This window comes from Chenopodium album, chromosome 14 (genome assembly GCF_948465745.1).
Source record: "Chenopodium album chromosome 14, dcCheAlbu1.1, whole genome shotgun sequence".
NCBI lineage: Eukaryota > Viridiplantae > Streptophyta > Magnoliopsida > Caryophyllales > Amaranthaceae > Chenopodium > Chenopodium album.
In genome coordinates this window covers 2317396-2338640 of record NC_137847.1, presented here as the reverse complement: position 1 = coordinate 2338640, position 21245 = coordinate 2317396, and the positions used below count along the sequence as shown (strand labels likewise).

Sequence of the window (21245 nt, the reverse complement as noted above, 5' to 3'; positions counted from 1 at the left end):
GCCTACACGAGCCCCTAACCTTCCGGTTACACTGAGGTGTTTTGCGTCTTCATTCGCAAGAGGTCGGGCAGCTGAGACTACGAAGGCCATCAGAAGCATAACCATGGTTATGAACACCACACACTTTGTCATAACCTGAATCTGACTCATTTTCATTTTTGGATTAATTGGAAGTTATATTGTTAATTTGGATGGATGAAGTTTGCAAGAATGAATGAAGTATATATATATATAGTGGTTATATATAAAGGGAAGACAAATTTCATTGATTAATATTAAAAACATAAATTATAAATTATTGAGACAGTAAGTTGTACCAGCAGGCTATGTGCTGTTAGATCATCTATACATGATGGATAATGCATTATTGATTTAATTTAATAATCATCACATTGATTAAAATACTTCATTTATACTAAGGATGTTGTAAAAGGGTTTACTATAAGAAGCTAAAAGTAAAACCATCGAACAATTTATTTAGAAGAGTTATTATTAAACGGTCTTGAATTTTGGATAAGACACGTACGGACTATATGAATTTTTCAATCGGTGGTGTTGATGTTTTATTAAACGTAATATTTGCTCTTTGTAATTTTACCTTGTTACATGTAGCTTTGCATAAATAATGTCATCTTAATAAGCTTTTATGTACCATTAATAATAGGAGTATGGAATAATATAGAGTTAAGCTAACAATTAGGGATTAAACTTTTTTACTTTTCACCTTTTAGGACCTCAACCTTTTTCTTTCACCATTTGGGATCTATGGTTAATTCTCAAACAATTTAACCCATCTTACTAACCAACCTAAGCATTAATTGGAGTAAAAAAAAAAAGTTCAGTATTTCCAAAACAAATTAGATCGTGAATATCGACTTTAAAACTCTTTTTTAAAAAAATAGCAAACAATACAGAAATCCAAAACAAAACAACATCAATCGTCATCCAAAAGCAACAATATCCAACATCCAAAAATTGAAGCAAGCCTTCTTCGATCATATTATCTCCATCCAATAGTCCAATTTACTTTAAGTTTTTTTCTTGCTCTCCAACAATAAAGTTTTTAAGCCTACAATCATGAGTATGAATTGGTGAAGTCGTATATGTAGTTAAAAAATTTCAAATTGTTTTTTTTTTCAAATATTTATTCTTAAGGCATTAATTTGACGTTGATAATTGAATCAAAAAGATGGTTTTCTTACCTTTCATTTTAAGAAATTAGAACAATATTGTTGGTTCACTATACAATCTAACACAATAATTCTGAATTGACCCCAAATTGAAGTTCAAAATTCTAAAACACAAGAACAAACAAATAAATTCAACACTGTAACAACACTTAGCAATAGTTTCAGCATCATAATTCACGAATACCCATAAAATTTTACTACGTATTAAAAATAAGCCCTTAACCTAGCAATAAATTATGAGAAAAAACAAAAATTGAAGTAAACTAGTTGTACAACATTCATAGAGAACTTGGTTTCAAAAAAAAAAAAAAGATAACTTACTTTTGCTAAGATGCTTGAAAAACCGCTAATAATCTACACCAAAATCGCCTTCAAAGCTTCAATTTTTTTTTGAAAGGGAGAACAAACAGGGAAGCCGAGGTTGATGATGATGAGTGGAGTCGAAAAGACACCTTAATTTTTGCAGTAATTTTTTGGGGTAAAAAACTAAAAACACCTAGCACAATTTTTTTTAAAAATAAATTCTCTTTTGTAAATAATTAATGGGTAATGCTATACGTAGCCCTAAGGGCTATATATAAGCATTAAATACACTCTTGGAAATTGTATAAAGTTAGAAATTTATGACAAAAACATGCGTAAATCAGTGTAATTATTGTTTATACTTTTATGATTTCTTAACTTTTTATGATTTTCATGTATAAAGTTAATGCTTATATGTAGCCCTACGAGCTATGTATAGCATTTTCCATAATTAAATTAAAACCTAAAATAATTAATGGGCCTCACCACTTAATCATAGTTAATTTTTTCAACTAAAATTCTTTCTTAGGTTCTAAAGGGTGAAAGAAAAAAGTTTAGGTCCCAAAAGGTGAAAAGTAAAAAACTTTAGTCCCTAAATATTACTTTAACTCGAGTAATATATATACATTTTGACTTTTAATTAGGATTACATGTTCAGATGTAATAAAGCCTTGATTAAATAAAAAATGACTAGTTGATTAATGAAGAAGTTCCAGTCAAAATTGTAAATAAATTAACAAATATATCCCGTCATCATACATTTTCATATTCATGTTAACAATCATGGCCCACGGGCCTATTTTTAATACGATATTGCCACTAAAATGTGTTTATCAAAATAATAAACTTTTATTTTCTTGTTAACCTCATATATTTGACTATTCCCTCCCAAAAAAAAAAAGAGAAAAAAAAAAAGTTGATTAATGTATTAATTCAGTTAGTTGCAGAGCAGTTTTTAAAGATTTGCCTCAACAGCAAAATCAAACAAATCCCCATCTCTCAAGCCCCCTCATTTTGTGTAAATTGAGATGCTCTTGAATTCTTTAATAAATCCACAATTAAACATCTCCGATTTATTCACAAACCACAAAGAGTAATAATATAAAAATAAATGAATTTCAATCAACTAAGGGCATGTTCTGATTTACTAAACTGTTCTAATTTACTGAAATGAGTTGAGCTAAACTAAGCTAAACTAAACTGAATTGTTTATAAGAGAAGGAAATTAGGATGAACTGAATTAAGCTGAACTGAACTAAAATTAAGCTAAAGAGAACAGGCCCTAAATTAGTTGACAACCACTATAATACGTCTTTCACCATACCAACCAAATACCTAAAGTACATGCACATTCTATTGAAAATAATTATATACAAAGGTAATTTTTGCTCATTTGATGATTATATGAGCAATAATCATCAAAATGACCAAACAATACCCTTGGGTGCACCGTACACACGAACCCTTGTGTATATAACAATCTCTCACATTCTACTATAACACCATTTTCCTGAAACAACAAATGATTCAAAACTTGTACACTTATATTCCCTCTACCTCTCTGTTTTTGTTTTTCTTACTTTTCTTCTTCGTCTCCAAGATTTTTAGATTGAACAAAAAGAGTTAGTGGGAATAAAATTATAACAAGAGAAAGTATTCTCTTGGAACATTTTACAATCATAATACTAAGAACTTTAGCATTTGAATGTAATATGATCCATGGAGACTTGTAAAGATCCCAGAATTGTAAAGATCCCAGAGTGCCAAAGGATAGACAATCAAGAAAATTTTAAAAGACACTAAATTACTAACACATAAATACTCATCATTTCATCAATATTTTCTACTACTATGCATTACATCATTCAACTTCAAAAATTATATTTGCCTTGCTGTGAGCTCTGTTTTAGCCAATACAGATGAACTCAAACCATTTTTGTCGTACCCAATTTAGGATCTTTGGAGTCATTCAGTTTAACACGATAATTGCTGACATTTGTATATCCAATAAACCAGCAGAAAAGCTTGAGAGTTTAAAGATTAACTACCTCTCAGGCTTTAACGAAAGGCCACAACTTCCCAATAGAATTCACCATATCCTGAGAAGTATCAGACTTCTGCTTGATGTCTTCTGAGTCATAGCAGCACTGGAAAAAGATGGAAGATATTAGGGGGGGAAAAAAACATAATAACGATACTACTTTGAAAAAAATATATATGTCCATTTTAAATAGATTATTAGCTAAAAAAAACAATGTTGTGGCATTGTGCTTGTTTGATAAACTAAAAGGACCACAAAGTTATAGACAAGTAAATGGCTAGTTATCTTCTCTCGGCCTTATAAAACAAGTAACAAGCACAGCATTGTCTTTTCTCTTCATACCCATCCACAGGGAGGAAGGCAGGCTATGTCACTGAGTCTGACAACGTTTATACCAAGTACTAGCAGCCGTGTTACACATCTAAAATTTCTGAATTAAGGAAAGCTACAATGCTGAAATCATACCAAAATTACCTTTTGTAAGACTCCTAAGAAGAATGCTTCATCCGTCTTACTTCTCACTCAATGAAGAATTTCTTCCTGAACGGCTGGAGTGGCTGGCCAGACGCCAGTTTGAACTCACACCCAAATTCAGCTTCTAACAGTCGATGGTTATCTTTAGCACGGTTCATCACAAAAGAAACATTCATATTATCTCCTTTACTACATCGAATGGGAGAATTTAAGAGGAAGACCTGAGATATAGAGACATAAAAAAATATCACAACAGTTGCAAACTAGCAATGACATAATTTAATATCAAGCACACCATGAGAAGCAATTATGTTCAGTAACCAATGAAAGTATGAAACAATTTTCATCACCCTGATCCTTGACATATATATCATCCTCCCATCATAGATAGGGAGGATCATATATTCATATACAATAAACTCCCCAGCAATGGCCCCATAAGTAAAACTTATTCTCTTAATTTCAAATGAAAACCAGACAAATATGTCAGGTAGTCGATAATGGCAGAGAGTGCCATTTGGCAACAAGAATAACGCATCCAAAAGAACAAACATAATGCTCTTCTTTCTTTCCAATGAAAAGGTAACTATAGATTTTCATACGTAAGTGTATATTCATCCCCAGAAGTATTCATCAAAAATCAACAAAACTGAATAATGGCCATAATCAATAAAAATAAACCTACTAGATTCATATGAAGACAGATTAAATCAAGGAGTAATCACTGTCTAGAGTCTAAAATATGCCTGTCTTCTAAGTTCCAACTAATTCAAGAATAAACAAAATTCAAACATGCTATATCTTCATTTGCTGCGGTACTTACTTGCTGACCCCAATGTGTGCCATTTTCAATACTTGGGGCAGTTGACAACTCAATCTCAGTTGTCGCAGGACTTTCACTTCTTCCCTGAGTCACCAAAATAATAAATGTATAAAAAAATATATAATCAATGATTTTTTTACAAAAATCAAGCGTGCTTTGGACATAATTAAATTCTACTTACTCGGAAATGAACATCAAACCAGCCTCCAAATCCAGAAAACTTTGTATCCTCCTCCAAGATTGATGAGAAAAATTGAGTTTTGATAACAAGGATATCATCAACAGTAGCAGTTAAACAATCCATCTCCTTGATGATGGAAGCTGTTCCGATGACTTGTTCAGGACGAAGGTTGTTCCACAATGAAGTCTGAAATTATAACGGCCAAGCTCAATAAAAGCTAATGTATTTGATAAAAAGGAAAATACTTAAAACTGGAGTCAAGGACATCATTCACTTGCCATAACTACTTAAATTGCCAGTTCATTTCACACAAGGGTAATTTGAGAAGCAACATCTGTATGTAATTAGGCGATACATGTCACATCACATATGATCAATATCAATGTACAAAGAATGCATCTTCAACAATTAATTACTTGTTATATGTATTTTTGTTGAATATTTTCACCAGTGCTAAGAAGAAGTAACCTGAAATAAAGCTATAAACATTCAAGCAAACATATGTCATTCATGCACATTACATTAGCAGATAAACCTGCAGCACACATGCACAAATGCTCACATTCAGACACCAAAAAGGTGGTTGTCAGGGGGACAATGCAGCATTACTCTCAATGACCTTTTATTTAAAAGAAGAGAACTCTTAATTTCTGAACACACTTGTACAAAGATGTAAGTTTTAGTTCAGTTTATAAATATGAGAATTTGAACCCATAGACGAAATAGTAAACTGAGCATGAAGAGAACAAAATTCCAAACCTACCTCAAGAAGAAAAACATCATAATTTTTTTTTTTTCAATGCTTAAGAAAAAGAAATGACCACTGACCTGTAGGTAGTATTTCTTCTGCTCATCAGTAAAAGGCTCTGTGAGAATACTCATATCTACACCATAGGAGTTCCTAGTGTCATCAATAAAACCATGCCATTCTTCCATAGTTCCATCATAGTGATCCCTTTTCTGATCTATCAAGTGAGATTTTATAGGAGCCAACCATATGCGTGCATGACTTGGATACCTGCAATACCCGAATTTCCTCCAATTATTAAACATAAGGGTGTTATGCTAAATTTCATGACACAAGTGTGAATAGAGACAATCTATAAGAGGAGAGGCATCTCAACAATACTGTTAAATGCATAACAATGTGATTTTGAAGCATGAGAAAATGGCCTCTTTGGAGTCTACCAAATTCAGTTATACTACTATATATATATCCTTTCCCATTGGCAAGTGTTAGTCCTAGAATTAAGTCGTCAAATAGAAAATAATTGTTGCTTATTTCTCACAAGACATACTGCCAAAAACAATTATTTTGGAAATCAAAGTAACTAACTTCAAAATCACCAATTGGCTAAAAACTTAGGTGATTAATCAACATTTCAAGCACTAAAACCTTAAATATGCTTGGGTAGAGTGTTAGACCATTGATGATCGTCATGATACCAGCTCATCTATAACTCCACTTAGGCATTTTAAACTTTGGGCCAACTCCAAATACAGTCACCAGACTAATACAATCACCAGACTTTGATAAACTTCCCTAAGGTCTAACCATCGATCATAAGTCTTCACTCTAATATACAACTGAAGTTGCAGTAGCTCATCTCAAGTGAAATGCTATCAAGCAACTTCAAGTCTATATGAACTAACAATCACTAGCCTGATTGCTTCCTTCACCATAATTTTTACAAAGGCTATGCATCCCCAATAACGTATTGTTATCACCTAAGCAATTCCACTACCACATCAACTAGAATTTTTCATTTACAATTTCAACCTCTTGACTTGTTCGGCGTGTGCATGTTGATCTATTAATGGGAAAAGCAACTATAAATGCCATCCCTAACTATATGTTCTTTGATTGTTCAGTTCAGAGCCATTGAGAAACAATGAAGATTAGATTTAGCAAACAGCTCAACAGTAGCAACTGTGATATGACTGATAAGTGATAACCAAAACTTACAACAAAATTCTACTTCACATTGATATATTACCAAAACAATACAGCATCGCTGGTGAACCCTTACACAAAAGTGCTCAAGGTGGATCTTCAACTAAATAATTCCTTAACAAAAAACACCAAGACATACATTCAACAAACTAAGAAATTCTAGAGTCCGGTGTCGCTCTCATGGGTAGCTTGTAACCTTCTTTGGACTTCACAGCATAACAAGTCATATAGTATCCCTATACAAACTGAGGGAAGGGCATTAAAATTTTAAAAATATGCCCTAAGCCTATCCAGCAGGGTTTCAAAGCCATGGCAGGACATCCCAGTTTTAAGCCCCACAACCCCTCTTTATAATCTAAAGGAACAAAAGTAACCACTCAAAAAGAATTTTGTTTCATGTTCAAATAATAAGAGTAAATACGTCAAAATCCAAACCTCAAACCACCTGCTATCACTTCTACTGTTCTATGGAGTTACAAGGATTTTAATGTTAGGGCCTTAATATTTCACTGTATTTGCAGTTAATAAAGCCAGCCCCTTTAAAATCTCTACAAACAATAATTGAGGAAGGAGCTTCCATTTCCAGAACATACATCAGTAAAGATTGAAATCAGCAAGAAAAGCCAGACTTAATATGACTTACATAACTCCAGTCGGCTTCAGCCATCGATCCCGTGCACAGATCACAGAGTCAAACATGGACTCACGAAGCAAAAAGTATCCCATCCACTCTGATATAATTACATCAACTGTTCATCCAGTAGCATCATTAGTTACTTAATTTCACCGATCAAAGCTGAAAGTGTAAACAACTTCAAAAGGACAAACCTTTTTCCGGAAGAGTAACATCTTCCATAGAACCCTCAATGACTTCAACAACGTCCTCAAGGCCATTCGCTTTAACAAGCAGTCGAGCATGCTCAGACATCTTTGTAGCTTCCACTGCATAGACCTTTCGTGCACCCGCTTGTGCAGACCAAATTGCAAGGATACCACTACCGGTTCCTACATCCAACACAGTCTTTTTCCACACAAACAAAAAATGTTTACACAAATCAGACCAGGATCAAACTTTAATCACTAATTTATTCATTATACCAGATACATTTAGTCACTCACTGAAATCTCAAACTTTCCATTCAGAAATAATCATCATCTTGTCCCAGCTCCTCATAATTAAGAATATGACATGCATTCCCTTTAACAATGTCTTAACACTCTCACCATCACTCATTCAAAGTCGACCATTGTCTCCGAAAACCCAATCATAAAACCCTAACTATTACAGGAAAGATAACAACTTATTCCAGGATATTCCAACAACAATATTCCGCACATGTAATTTTGTAAAGCAGAAATCATTCACACAATGTGCTCCGATAAGCCTCCCAATCCCCAAAAATGGCATAAAAATACACAAAATCCAACATACCCTTTTACACAAAAACATTTTTTTTCACCCAAAAACCAATAAACATGCATAAATTTGATGAATTCAGGAACCCCAGAAAAAACTCCAAAAAAAAACCCAAGAATTACAAGAATAAATTGAAATACTTTTTCATAAAGACATAAAATTAGAAAGAGAGAAAAGGGGTAAACCTTGCCAAGAAAATGGTGTTTGTTCTGGAAAATGGAGTTATAATAAGCATCCATTCGAACACGATCAGAGAGCATTTCTTTCTGGTGATACAAGAAAGAGTAAGTACAGAAGTAATTGGCGTAATCCACACCCTTGTCGACCGTTCCTGGGCCAGCGCCGCCGAGTCCCCGCTCTCCGCCGCCATTAACATATGAGCTTCCCATGGTATTTTCTCTCTGTTTGGGTGTTGAGTGGAGTGAGAGAAAATTAGAGGGAGACCAGAAAAGATGAAATATTTAGGGCAAAGGCCTTTTATACCCTTCACTTCTCAATGAATCAATTTTCATAAATGATACAGGTATTTCAAAGTGGGTCCTTTGTATTTGCCCTCTTTGAGAATATCAAATGATTTTTGAATGATTCCTAAGGCCGGTTCACATTAAGGGGCCGTTTGGTTCGCACGAGGGAATCGGAATGGAATGAACAAAGGGAAAGGAGAAGAATGGAATGAAAATACCCTATTTTTGTTTTGTTGTTTGTTTTTAAAACAAAGGGAATTATTCGCACACCACACCACCACCACCACAACCACCACACATTTCATCAATTTTTCACTTCCCACCATTTCCAGCCACCGCCGCACATCCTCCACCACTCGCCGCCCTTCGCCGCACCTCCCCCTCCCCTTGCCTGAGTCACCATAATGTATAGTTACTGCCAAAATTTCTCAAATTTGGGCTCTTTTTAATTGATTAATTCTATAATTTTTTTAGTGGGAATTGTTGTTCTATATATACATTTTGATGGTATTATCTGCTTTTAGACTTAGATTTTCATTTCGAAATCAAATTTAACATCTTGCTGCATTTTCTTCGGAACATTCATTAATTTGGGTTCAACTTTTGTGGGTTTTTGCGGGGGAGGGGGGTGCAGCGGTGGTCGGGGGAGGTGCAGTGGTGGTCGGGGGAGGCTCGACGGTGGTCATGGTAGGGGCGGCGGCAGTCTGGGCTGGTTTTCCAGTGGTGTTGGTAGGTGTGAAGGTGGTGATGTGGTGGTGTGAAGGTGTGTAGGGAAAGGGAATGGGAAAGTCTAAGGGGGGTGGGGAATGGAGTTGGAAGGATTTGGGGTAATAAGGAGGGTAAAGGGAATGATTAAAAGTGTAAAACAAACATCAACAAAGGGAATCGAGCCAGTTGATTCCCATTCCCTTTCCTGATTACCCCCAACCAAACGGCCCCTAAATAAATTGAATCAATTGGTGTTGAAGTGAATTAAACTAAACCAAATATTATATGAGAGAAGAAAATTAGGAACTGAACTGATTAGAGCTAAACTGAAATTAAGTTGAAGTGAACAGACCCTTAGTCGAACCGAAGTGAACGAAATTTGAATCAATGCTTATAATTAAGCTCGGTAAAATGAAGCTGAAATGAATTGAATTACAAGTACTCGAACAAGAAGAAAATTTATAAAATGAAAAATAAATTTAAAAGAGTAAGGGTTTGTTCCGATTTACTGAACTGAACTGAACTAGACTGAATAGAGCTAAAATGAATTTGTTTATGAGAGAAGGAAATTAGGAACTGAACTGAACTAATTGGAGCTAAACTGAACTGAACTGAAATTAAGCCGAAGAGAACATGCTCTAAGGTTTAATTATGAATTATGAACAATACGGAATACAAACCACGAGTACACCATTAGCAATTTTTCCTAATATGTAAATGATCTGGATTGGATCATTGGATGAGTAGTTGGGAGACTTGGGACAATTTGCTCCATTCGTTTCACTAAAATTACAACACTTAGTTCATCAAGTTCGTTCTTTACTCATAGAATCATAGTCAGTGGCGGAGCCACTATAGGAACATGGGGGGACAGTTATCCCCCCATTTTCCAAAAATAAATAAATAATAATTGATTTTCGTTAGCATAAAAAGATACAGTAAATGCGTTTATATACAACATATATTACAAAGTTAAAATATGGTCTAGTGGTTGATGGGTCTTGAATAAGACTTCCTTTTCTCCTCTTGTTCCTAGGTTCAATTCTTCACTCATACATTTTTTTTGTATACTTCTTTTTTTTACCCAAATCCCCTTATATATTTTCTCATATTGTTTAAACGCTTATTATTTGAAAAATAGTATTTTTCGATTATTGGGGATCACATAACTTACAATTGGGGTTCACCAACAAAAAATTATTATTTTTTGTTGATAATTTTTGCAATGAAACTTATAAAAACTCCTTTTTTGCCATATAAGAAAAATTTTCTTGTCCATAACAAAAATATATATTAAGCAATTATGTAAAAATATATATTAAGCAATTTATGTGATCATCTTTTTTTCTTAAAATTTTTGTCAATTTTATTAAACATCTGAAATTTGTCCCCCCAAATCACAAATGCAGAGCGAGATCACAAATCCAGGCTCCGCCACTGCTCATAGTATATGGTTTTTTCTTTCTATCAGTTCTCTTCTTTTTCCTTAAACACCAAAATTTTACTCTCTTCTATCGCAAGGATTGCAATCTTAATGAAACGATACAAAGTAAACTTGTTAAGGTTGGTTATATTTTGTATTGCATGAATTTAGCATAGGTTAATTATATGTAATTAAAGTTCATGAAGTCTGTGATCAGTTGTCAATTATGATATTTTGATACTCATATAATACTGAGATATTGAAAGTGAAGGAAGCTCTATCAGGTGGTTAGAGATTCCCTACCAATTTTACGAGAACGATTCTCATTATTCGCCTTTGTTGCTCTCTAAACACTAATAAAAAAAACAATACTAAGATGTTAATCCAAAAATGAAATGACTCTAAGATGGTCCGACTCAAACCCAAGCTAGCAAATAGTGGACTTAACCGGTCTGACAATGACCTAACCTACCCAATTAAATTAACTTATTTCAACCTAACTTGAAACTTTGAAAGTAAGGGCTTGTTCTCTTCAGTTTAGTCCAGTTCTTAATTTCCTTCTCTCATAAAATATTCAGTTCAGTTCAGCTCAGCTCAGCTCAGCTCAGTTCAGTCAATCAGAACAGGCCCTAAGTACCAACCCATTATAGATTAACCCAAAAAAACCATCAATAACTTAATACTAAAATAGACACCGAAAGTGACAGGTGTCAAATCCCGGTACTGTTTTTTCCCTCCAAAACTCCCCCTTCCCTTTTTAGCAAAATCTTTTTTTTTTTTTTTTTTTTTTTGGAAATACAACTATGATAATATTATTCTAAAGCTTACTCGTATATATTATCTTTATAATAAATGCATTCCTTTTTATTTCGTATTCTTAATTCTTCCATACACTTTATTTATTTATTTATTCTTTCAAATACCTCTAATATTTTTGTAAGCTTACCAATTAATAATTTTTAATCTATATATTGTATAGTTTTATTGGGAATAACATGCATCATTAATGTAATATAATGTATATAATATACTGCTTATAAATATTTTCAACCCAACTAATCACTAATGATATTTTTTGTTTCTCAATTTTAATTTTAATAATTTTTGCCTTATTATTTCATTTTTCAAATATGCATTGCATTTCTTTATTCCACGAGTTGCCTCATTTTATATTGTATCACAAATTAATTATAAGAAAAAAGATTATTACTACCGTACATCGCACGGCCCCTAATCTAGTTAAACGACTAAAGTTGACACCTTTAGCAAGGACTTGAGGTGCAATTTCAATTACTTAACTTTTCATGATTTTTGGGTAATTAGACTAATTACACACAATAGCATTTTCTATTATGTGCATTGAAGAAGGTGAAAAATCAAATGAGAGTTTCCTGAAATTAGGGCAGAAAGTAATTTGATCATTGTTTAAATTGAATTCATTAGGAAATTGAAATTGAAATCGAAAAGCAGGTACTCCGTCTTTGAAACCAAATCCATAAAAAAGGCGACACAATTGGGCTTCTTGTGCAGCAGCAAAGAGTGCTATCAGGTACAGAATTATAAAATTTCTAATATTTATTTTCCATTAATTGTCAATAATAATTATTAAATTGTAGATATTTTGTTAAGTTTGTGGAAAATCATCAGCAAATATGCAGGGTATATTCTTCATTTCTTTATTAGTTTATGTTTTATGTTTTATGTATATACTTCCCCAAATGTCCACCATTGTTTGTTGCTAGTATATTATTCATCTTAAATTTATTTTTGTATTATATGTTTTATTTATTTGAATTAATTAGTCAAAGGGTGTTTTTGATTTGATAAAAATACTGAATAAACTATGTTAATCAGTGAGGTTTGGTCAATAATTTATGCAGTTAAGAAGAATGAGGTAGTTAGAATTTATAAGCAAGGAAAAGACCAACATTTCTGAAAGCCATATTAAGATTTGGCTCCCCAATTATAAAGCATATTGGGTCATTAATTAAGATCGAGTTAGTAAATATAAATTTGGGTTGGTGTAGAATATAGTAATACCATAACATAATACTTGACGTTATTGAAATATGCACATGCTTCTATAATTTGGCTGGGTGAGGGTATGACCGTATGAGGGACGGACGAGTGATAACCCTAGCAGGCTAGCGTTGTGTGTGCCGGTGGGAGGGCTTGGTTTGAAGTTTTTGGCATATACGAAGTACTATATAAATAATTTGAGGTTATTGAGTATTTTCGGGCTTGAAAGGGTATTTTGGGAAGAAGAAAGAGTTTCAGGTGGATTTCTGATTTCACTTTTTTTTTTTTAATTGATGTAGCCTCACTACTATAACCTTGATTGGAAATACCATTGAGAGTCTGAAACTCTTGATAGAAATGCTTCTTGATTGACTAATTGATACTATGTACTTATTAATAAAGAAGGTAGTAATAAAGAAGTAAGGGCATCTCTAATAGTTAAGCAAGATTTCTTATAACTTTGTCACATTAATATTATGCTAGAATATTCTGATCTTCTCTAATGGTGAGCTATAATTGACACTACGTGTAGCTTGAAAGACCCTATATATCAAGCAATATAGGGATATTTCAAGCAACTGTTTAATTTAGATTCAAGCAACTGTTTTGGCTAGATAGCTTAGCACATCCACCTAACCCAATGATCACGTAAAAATTCCATGTAACTAAAATATTTCAAGCTACTGAAAAAATGCACCAATAAAGTTGCCCAAATTATAAGGGATATTTTGTTTAGTTCAATAACATACTTTTAACAATAAAAAAATTGGCAACTATGATCTTTCATATAATCATATTTGTTGAGAATGGATGAAAATTTCAACAGTGATCTTTATCCCCTTTGGCGGTTTGGCCACAAACCCCTCATAGTTTGAAGTGTACCATGTCATTTAATTATTGTAAGTGTTGAAGCATTTATCTGAAACACAAGAACATCTTATTATCAATCAGTATAAGCCATGCCTTTTAGTGTTTGCATTACATGGTGCTTCATGCTTGATCTACTTTGTGTCTACATGATTTTTGTGGTTAACAACTATGTCCTGGTTACTCTAGCTATCTTGACATAAGTGCCTGCGTGATTATTTGTGTTATTATTATTGGATAAATAGGTGTTCTTTACATGAGAAACGATTGTTAATTTGATCAAGTCAATTGGGTTGGTTCCACGAGTCATATTCATTTGTTTGTAGTCTTTATACCTTCTGCATTAGTGAATGGTCAAACTTCTATCTGATGTCATCTGTTTGATTGACTTATGGCAGCTAATGAGAATGCTTAAAAGAAAGAATCAGGATAATTTTTGAGAATCTTCAACATTAGAAAATGATGGACTATTATACACTTTTCATAGAGGGGGGTTAGTTTACTATTCTCTGATGAGCTTGTCACAGCTACAGGACAAAATTAGATATCCTCTTGAGAAGGACTCATTTGCTAATGGCTTGAAAAAGGCATATACTAAATGGAATATTTAATAGTATCTTTTTTCCTGACAGAAATTAGTCTTATTTAGAACCTGAAATCATTGGTTAACTTCATTCTAGGATCAATCTTTGTTAGATGGAAACATGGAAGCTTCATTAATAGTCTACATGATTCCAAAGTATGTGTAAAACTTCCTGAGAAAATTGTGAGAGAGCGTTTTAAGCAATTATGGAAGAGCAGAAAACTAGGCTGCTTGGTTTATTTCTACTGTCTGGCCTTCTCATCTTGTTCGTTGCTGCTGCAGTTTTCTTGAAAACACCCTGGATTTTCTTCACTGTTCTTGGAATTATCATGATTGTGTCCTTTGGCATCATAATATGGGTTTTTACCCAACTGGAGAAGCTATCAAGTAACAAGGAACTTTCTGGTTTTGATAAAGGATTGGGGCTTCCAACAAGGTTCCTACATGAAGAACTTTTACTGGCAACGGATAATTTCAGCTCAATTGTGGGCCAGGGAGGATCAGGGTGTGTCTATAGAGGAATGCTGAAGGATGGGACTTGTGTTGCTGTGAAGCGGATTGAAGGTCAGGAACGGGGAGAGAGGGAATTCAGAGCTGAAGTGGCGACAATTGGGTGTGTACAGCACATGAACCTTGTACACCTGTATGGTTATTGCATTATCCCAAAAGGACCACGCTTCCTTGTTTATGAGTTTGTTCAAAATGGCTCATTAGATCGCTGGATTTTCTCTCGTGAACACAACAAAAAACAGCTGCCAGGTGGTTGCTTGCCTTGGAAGCTTAGGCATCAGGTTGCCATCGACGTGGCCATGGCTCTCTGCTACCTCCATAATGATTGTCAGTCAAGGATTTTGCACCTTGATGTTAAGCCAGAAAATATACTTCTTGATGATAACTATCGAGCACTCGTGACAGATTTTGGGCTTGCAAAGTTGATGGGTAAAGAGGAAAATATGGTTGTTACAAGAATTCGAGGGACTAGGGGGTACTTGGCCCCCGAGTGGATCCTAGAGAAAGGAGTTTCTGCAAAGTCTGATGTTTACAGCTATGGAATGTTGCTTCTTGAAATGATTGGAGGGCGGAGGAGCGTCCTTATGTCGTCTGCTGGGGATTTCAAAGGAAAGTCCACGAAGCCTGAAATGGAATTGTGGGAATATTTCCCAAAAACTGTCTATGAGAAAATGAAAGCAGGGAAGATCATGGAAGTGGTTGATAAAAGACTGTTGGAAGAAGGAACTATTATTGATGAGAATGAGGTTAAAAGACTGGTTTACATAGCCCTTTGGTGTATTCAGGAGAAGGTTAAGATTAGACCTAATACGGGTCAGGTGGTTAATATGCTTGAAGGCCGTTTGCCTGTTGATGAGCCCCCTGAAACCAAAATGTTCCTCCACGATCTTTTGTTAATGAAATCGGAGAAGATCCAAGGCTGGAATAATACGAAGGCTAATGCTTTGCAGGTTTCTCAATTTTCTAACGATAAATCTCAAGCAGCTGCTTCAACATCATCAATGTACGGTTGATAATTTCGCCTATCAGTCTATCACAATTTTGTCATATCAGTAGCTTAGTGATTGCATTGGGGTTGGTTACATAGGTAAATATTTCAATACTTTCTTCTGTTGGATCTCTCTTTTTATTCCCCCTCTCCTTGTATGGTTGTTTAAGATATAACTCTGACTCTCATTGACATGATCTTTGGTAACACTTGTCTCTGGCTGTTGTTCTATAATCCTGAAACATTGTAGCTGGGTTATAACACTTATAATGGATTTTTTTTTCATCCTGAAAAGAGGGATGATCCAGTACAGCTGTTAATACTTGTTTTTAAATTTTAATTATTTGTATTTTTTCTCTTATCCCCAGAAAAGTTAGAAATATGGAAAATTCTGTATTCATGAAGTAAGATCAATATGCACGCACGTTACAGTACTAAATTTTTAAAAAATGTTAAGACTTCCTTCTGAATTTCATCGTTATCTTGCCAAGAAAGCATAATAGAAGTCAATTGCAGGATTCAAAAGGGTCCCTTCTGAATGCATACCAAAATAATAATATGAGTGACTTGTATCCACTTGCCACGATTGTTAAAATGGAATAGGTTATTAATCAGGGGTATGTTTCCACTTGCCACAGTTGTTTATGCTGATTCAAATTACTGGTGTTTTCGTAATGTGATAGTGCTCAATTGCACTGGTGAAATCCTATAAATCCAATAAATTTTTTGGAGATTTTATAATTGTACTTGGCTTAGCAGAAGACTTGAGATTGTGATGACTTGGAACTGTGGAAGTGGCCATTGAGATTATATGAATATCTATAGTAACAAACTTCAGTGTCACCCTTGTCTTAGAAGTCAATATGGCAGCACAAGTACTGGAAAAATTCACAGTTACTAGATTTTTGGCATTTCAGCAAATAACAGTATTACAGTATTAATAAGCCATGTATTTTACAGAATTATATATATTTTTTTCATATGTTATATTTCACGACATGTATGAATACTCATACTCAGTGTTTGTTATTGTGCAAATTAAAAATAAGTGCATTGAGTCAAAGTGATTGTGCCAACTACAAGCCATGTCACATTCTCAGTATCTAATAGCAGTATGAGCTGGATCTCGCCATGTCTAAGGAGCTTTTTGAGATTTTTTTTTTTATCTATCTTGATGTGTCTTCAAATGTGGTGTGATCTAAATTAGAGGCAGAGTTAGCATTGACTACGACAGGGGTAAAATGATAGGAAAAATTACTCACCTTTTGAACCTTTTTCTGCTTTTGGTATGTTTGCCTTGATATTAGGGGCTATAATTGATTTTGTTGGCATGATAATCAATCTTTCTTAAGAAGACGGCATTGCATTTGAATGATTTGATTATTAGATTTAGATCTTTTAGTACAAGTGAATATAGGATGCTTTTAATTTTGGGTGAGTTGTATCTTACACACAAGCAATTACCATCATTCATGCCTTGCACTATGTAGGATGACTAGGCCAACTTGCCCCAATGTTTCAATTTTATGCTGATGAATACTTCCATCAATAAGAAATTAATGTGAATAAAATAAAGAGAAAGGGATTGTATGTTGATGCTTCAGTTATTGCTAAAAAGATTTGATCAAAGGAGATGATATAAGGGAAGAAAATTTATCATTGACTTGGGCAACATTGTATTGAATAATATGGATGTACTTGTCTATCATGCTGTCCTCAAAATATGAGGAAAGAAGAAGGAAGATTGCTTTCTTCCTCATAGTACATCATATTTTAGCTTTGAGTTTATGATGGATGACAAGTGCTCTAAGATACTTGCACTGATATTGGTGGTGACTCTCATCTCCTTGATTACTGTATCTGCCCTGTATCTTGGACCTACCTGGCAATTCTTTTGTGTATTTGGTGTTTGTCTTACGGTTAATTTTGCTATCTTCATATGGCTTATCAGACGCCGGTCCAAGGGAACTGCTCTTATTTTGCCTCAGAAACATGTGATGTCCCGGGAACTTTCCGTCCCCTGTAGCTTCCTCAGAAAAGTGGCAGGTGTTCCTACGAAGTTCCGTCAAAAAGAGCTTGAGCTGGCTACAGATAACTTCAACGCACTGATTGGCCGAGGGGCATCTGGGAGTGTTTTTAAAGGAATCCTCGGAGATGGTACTTGTGTTGCTGTGAAGCGGATAGAAAGTCAGGAACGTGGGGAGAAGGAATTTCTATCAGAAGTTGCAGCGATTGGAAGTGTACAGCACATTAACTTGGTAAGATTGTATGGTTATTGCATTGTTCCTGGTGGACCGCGGTTTCTTGTTTATGAGTTCATTCAAAATGGATCCTTGGATGGTTGGATATTCCCTAGAAGAGACAAAAGAAATCGACCAGCAGGTTGTCTTCCTTGGCATTTGAGGTATGGTGTTGCCATCGATGTGGCTAAGGCACTCTCTTACTTGCATCATGATTGCCGATCAAGAATATTGCACCTTGATGTAAAACCCGAGAATATACTGCTCGATGACAATTATCGAGCAGTCGTGTCAGATTTTGGGCTGGCAAAATTGATGGGAAGAGGTGAGAGCAGTATATTTACTAATATCCGGGGGACTAAGGGGTACTTGGCACCCGAGTGGCTTTTAGAAAATGGCATTTCTGCAAAATCCGATGTTTATAGTTATGGAATGGTGCTTCTTGAGATGATTGGAGGGAGGAGAAGTGTGCGTGTTCTTGATGATAGCAAAGATAGGTCCGTTAGGAAATACGAGTATTTTCCAAAAACCGTGGTGGAAAAATCAAAACAAGGGAAATTTATGTCATTAGTTGATCAAAGACTATTGGAAGGAAGGCATATTGATGAGAGACAGGTAAGGACATTGGTGTATACCGCGTTATGGTGCATTCAAGAGAAGGTCAGGCGTAGGCCTACCATGGCTCAGGTGGTTGATATGCTTGAAGGAAATATGCGAGTGGACGAGCCCCCGGAAACTGAAATGATTATTGTTGATCTGTTATCCATTGACAAAGATAAAGTTGGTCCTGGCATGTGCAGGCTAAAGGCTACTGGAGTAGTACTATCAGATTGCAATACAGCTGCTAGCACATCAACATTTGAGCCTGGTACACTTGTGTCAGGCCGATAATTCATGTGCCTGGTTCAGAACTCCTATGCAGCCTAAAAAGGTAATATTCTGTTCATTGGCATTTTACTGCTGTTTTTCTTTATATATTCCACTATCATTCATTGTATTTTATGCTTTTCTCAAAGATTTTGGTTGAACTTTGAAATACTATGCCCTGGCTTAAAAATTTCATGTATAGTTGTTGAGCATTTGTTATTTTCATGAGTTCCATGGTGATTGTGTCATGTCTGCAAAAAAACATTTTAATCAGAAAAAAAAAAATTAAAATTTCTTTTGGTTTAACCGGTCAGTGTGACTACTATATTGCAACTTGCATTCGAAATGGGGGAAAAAAAAGTTGTAATATTATCCTTTCAACTTTAGGATAAGAAGGGGTATTTCACAAGACAACAAAACTCGTCATTTCTTGATAATACGTTACCCCTGTGAATAAATGATTAAACATTCACTTGTAAAACGGAATGAAATTTTCTAACTTTTGCGGAGTAATCAATATATCTTAGCATAACGTCTTTTTAAGTAATGAGAGGAATCCAAACTCGAGATATCACCTACAAGATGACATGATTGTAAGCATAAGTCATTATTGAATCACGGATCTGATACTTAACAACAAGACATTATTCCAAAAGATGTGCAAAAGTGGGAGAATATGAGAAGTTGGATTCACGCTTGTAGGAATCATTCCAACTCTCCATTATTTGCACTTTGTGTTGACAATACTTGACATTAAGCCTTTGGTCCTTGGTTGACATCATACCATAAATATAATGTCCTTGACTCAGTAATATGACAGGCTTGACAGCTAGTTTTATTCATTATTATTATTATTATTATTATTATTATTATTTTTTTTTTTTTTTTTTTTTTTATGTTTTCATTTTAAAAAGTCAACTATCATACACAAATTTCATACCAGAATAATGATTCAGATTTAGCAGGATATGACATCTAGTGGCTTCCCTGCAAGAATAACATTACAAGTTGTGTTTGTGATGTACTGTATGCATAACTATCTGGCTTCTTTTGAGCTTGTTGGGACAATGGTCCCACCTTTTGGCAGAGGGTTTGGTTTGAGTGCCCTTACATATGCCCAAAATAGCAATATTTGCCCCGGGGTTGGACTAAATTCGTCGATCCTTTATAGCATTTTATCATTGTTTGTCTTGATTTAGTAGTACAATTAACATCACAATGTGGTTATTGATAGAATGCTGCCCTGAGTTTTCTTGTGTTACGTGTACGTATTGCATAAATGCATATGTATGGATCTATGTATGTACGGATCAGATCATCAAAGGTGCTCCCTTTTTTGCATGTTAATCATCTGAAATCATGTCTAATAAACTACTGTGATTTGCTTATTACTCGATAGTGGGCATAAGTTCTTACTTTCATTCTATAAAAAATTCCTGTTGATATTTTCAGTTTGAGAAGGTACTGTCAACTGTGTTGTGAAGAATATGCCAAGGTTGAAACCCCAGCTTTAATATTAGTGGAAAGCCAGTTAGATACATGTATTGCTCTTTTCAGCATTTGGCATTGCTTCTATATTCTTTTTCGAATTATTCAGTCCAGATTATCCTAACACCGAGCATTTTGGTTCTGTGTTTAGGTAATGTTGCTGAGATGGTAATGTGTTTGTCACGATGGCATTACTATGCTCGATCTAGCCCTAAGAAATCCGGGGTGAATCTCAAATTTTCGACCCCATGGAGCCTTTTTTCTTTTTACTTGTTCCTTTGATACATCAATCACAGTATTGCTTACTGTATTTGCTCTGTAAAATTAGATTTTTACTTCTTTTTTAGTAGTGGCGTAAGTCATGTAATACTTGGATGGAAAGTTTGAAGTAACCTGATGTAATTAGTCATAACTTAATTTTCATATTGATTGATTTCTGACCAATTTTGATTTTTGCAATTTTAATGGCCACTTAAAAGCATGAACTTTTTTGATTGATTATAATGTCTGACTTTATCCACCAAAACAGTGTAGTATGAATGATAAAATTATTTTTGTGGGGTGCAATGATATAATAATATGTTGAAACTTGAAAGGTTATTAAGCTAGAGAACTGAGCTTCATAGTTAAGGGTTAATTATAAAGAACAACTTGTGAATTATAAAAATAATAATATGTAGTATAAGAAAAAAAATAATGATAATG

General features: G+C 34.4%; 1 protein-coding gene and 2 pseudogenes across 4 annotated transcripts; 2 read left to right on the top strand and 1 right to left on the bottom strand.

Moving 5' to 3' along the window:
* Positions 1–3264: 3264 nt before the first annotated feature.
* Positions 3265–8819, bottom strand: LOC145578535 (protein arginine N-methyltransferase PRMT10-like). Its single transcript, XM_081635841.1, has 8 exons — positions 8569–8819; positions 7795–7987; positions 7610–7715; positions 5841–6030; positions 5013–5198; positions 4832–4915; positions 4009–4229; positions 3265–3640 (listed from the first exon to the last, which is right to left on the bottom strand). The coding sequence occupies exons 1-7, from the start codon at positions 8770–8772 to the stop codon at positions 4053–4055; spliced, it is 1140 nt and encodes a 379-aa protein (XP_081491967.1). The 5' UTR covers positions 8773–8819; the 3' UTR covers positions 3265–3640; positions 4009–4052.
* A 3498-nt stretch (positions 8820–12317) lies between these two features.
* On the top strand, positions 12318–16203 carry LOC145578534 (putative receptor-like protein kinase At5g20050 pseudogene; annotated as a pseudogene). Of its 2 annotated transcripts, XR_014098880.1 has the most exons (2): positions 12318–12527; positions 14730–16203. The product of XR_014098880.1 is annotated as a putative receptor-like protein kinase At5g20050 pseudogene, transcript variant X2 (transcript). The 2 variants fall into 2 exon arrangements; XR_014098879.1 differs by lacking the exon at positions 12318–12527 and having other exon boundaries at positions 14654–16203.
* A 1379-nt stretch (positions 16204–17582) lies between these two features.
* On the top strand, positions 17583–20984 carry LOC145579826 (putative receptor-like protein kinase At5g20050 pseudogene; annotated as a pseudogene). Its single transcript, XR_014099223.1, has 2 exons — positions 17583–19116; positions 20692–20984. The product of XR_014099223.1 is annotated as a putative receptor-like protein kinase At5g20050 pseudogene (transcript).
* The last annotated feature ends 261 nt before the right edge of the window (positions 20985–21245 follow it).

What these genes read in the sequence shown, in the direction of transcription:
- LOC145578535 (XM_081635841.1), bottom strand. Translation starts at nt 8,772, where the DNA reads ATGGGAAGCTCATATGTTAATGGCGGCGGAGAGCGGGGACTCGGCGGC. An exon ending in GGTTTGATGTTCATTTCCGA is followed by an intron (nt 4,916 to 5,012) that starts GTAAGTAGAATT and finishes TTGGTGACTCAG; the next exon opens with GGAAGAAGTGAAAGTCCTGC. An exon ending in GCACACATTGGGGTCAGCAA is followed by an intron (nt 4,230 to 4,831) that starts GTAAGTACCGCA and finishes TCTATATCTCAG; the next exon opens with GTCTTCCTCTTAAATTCTCC.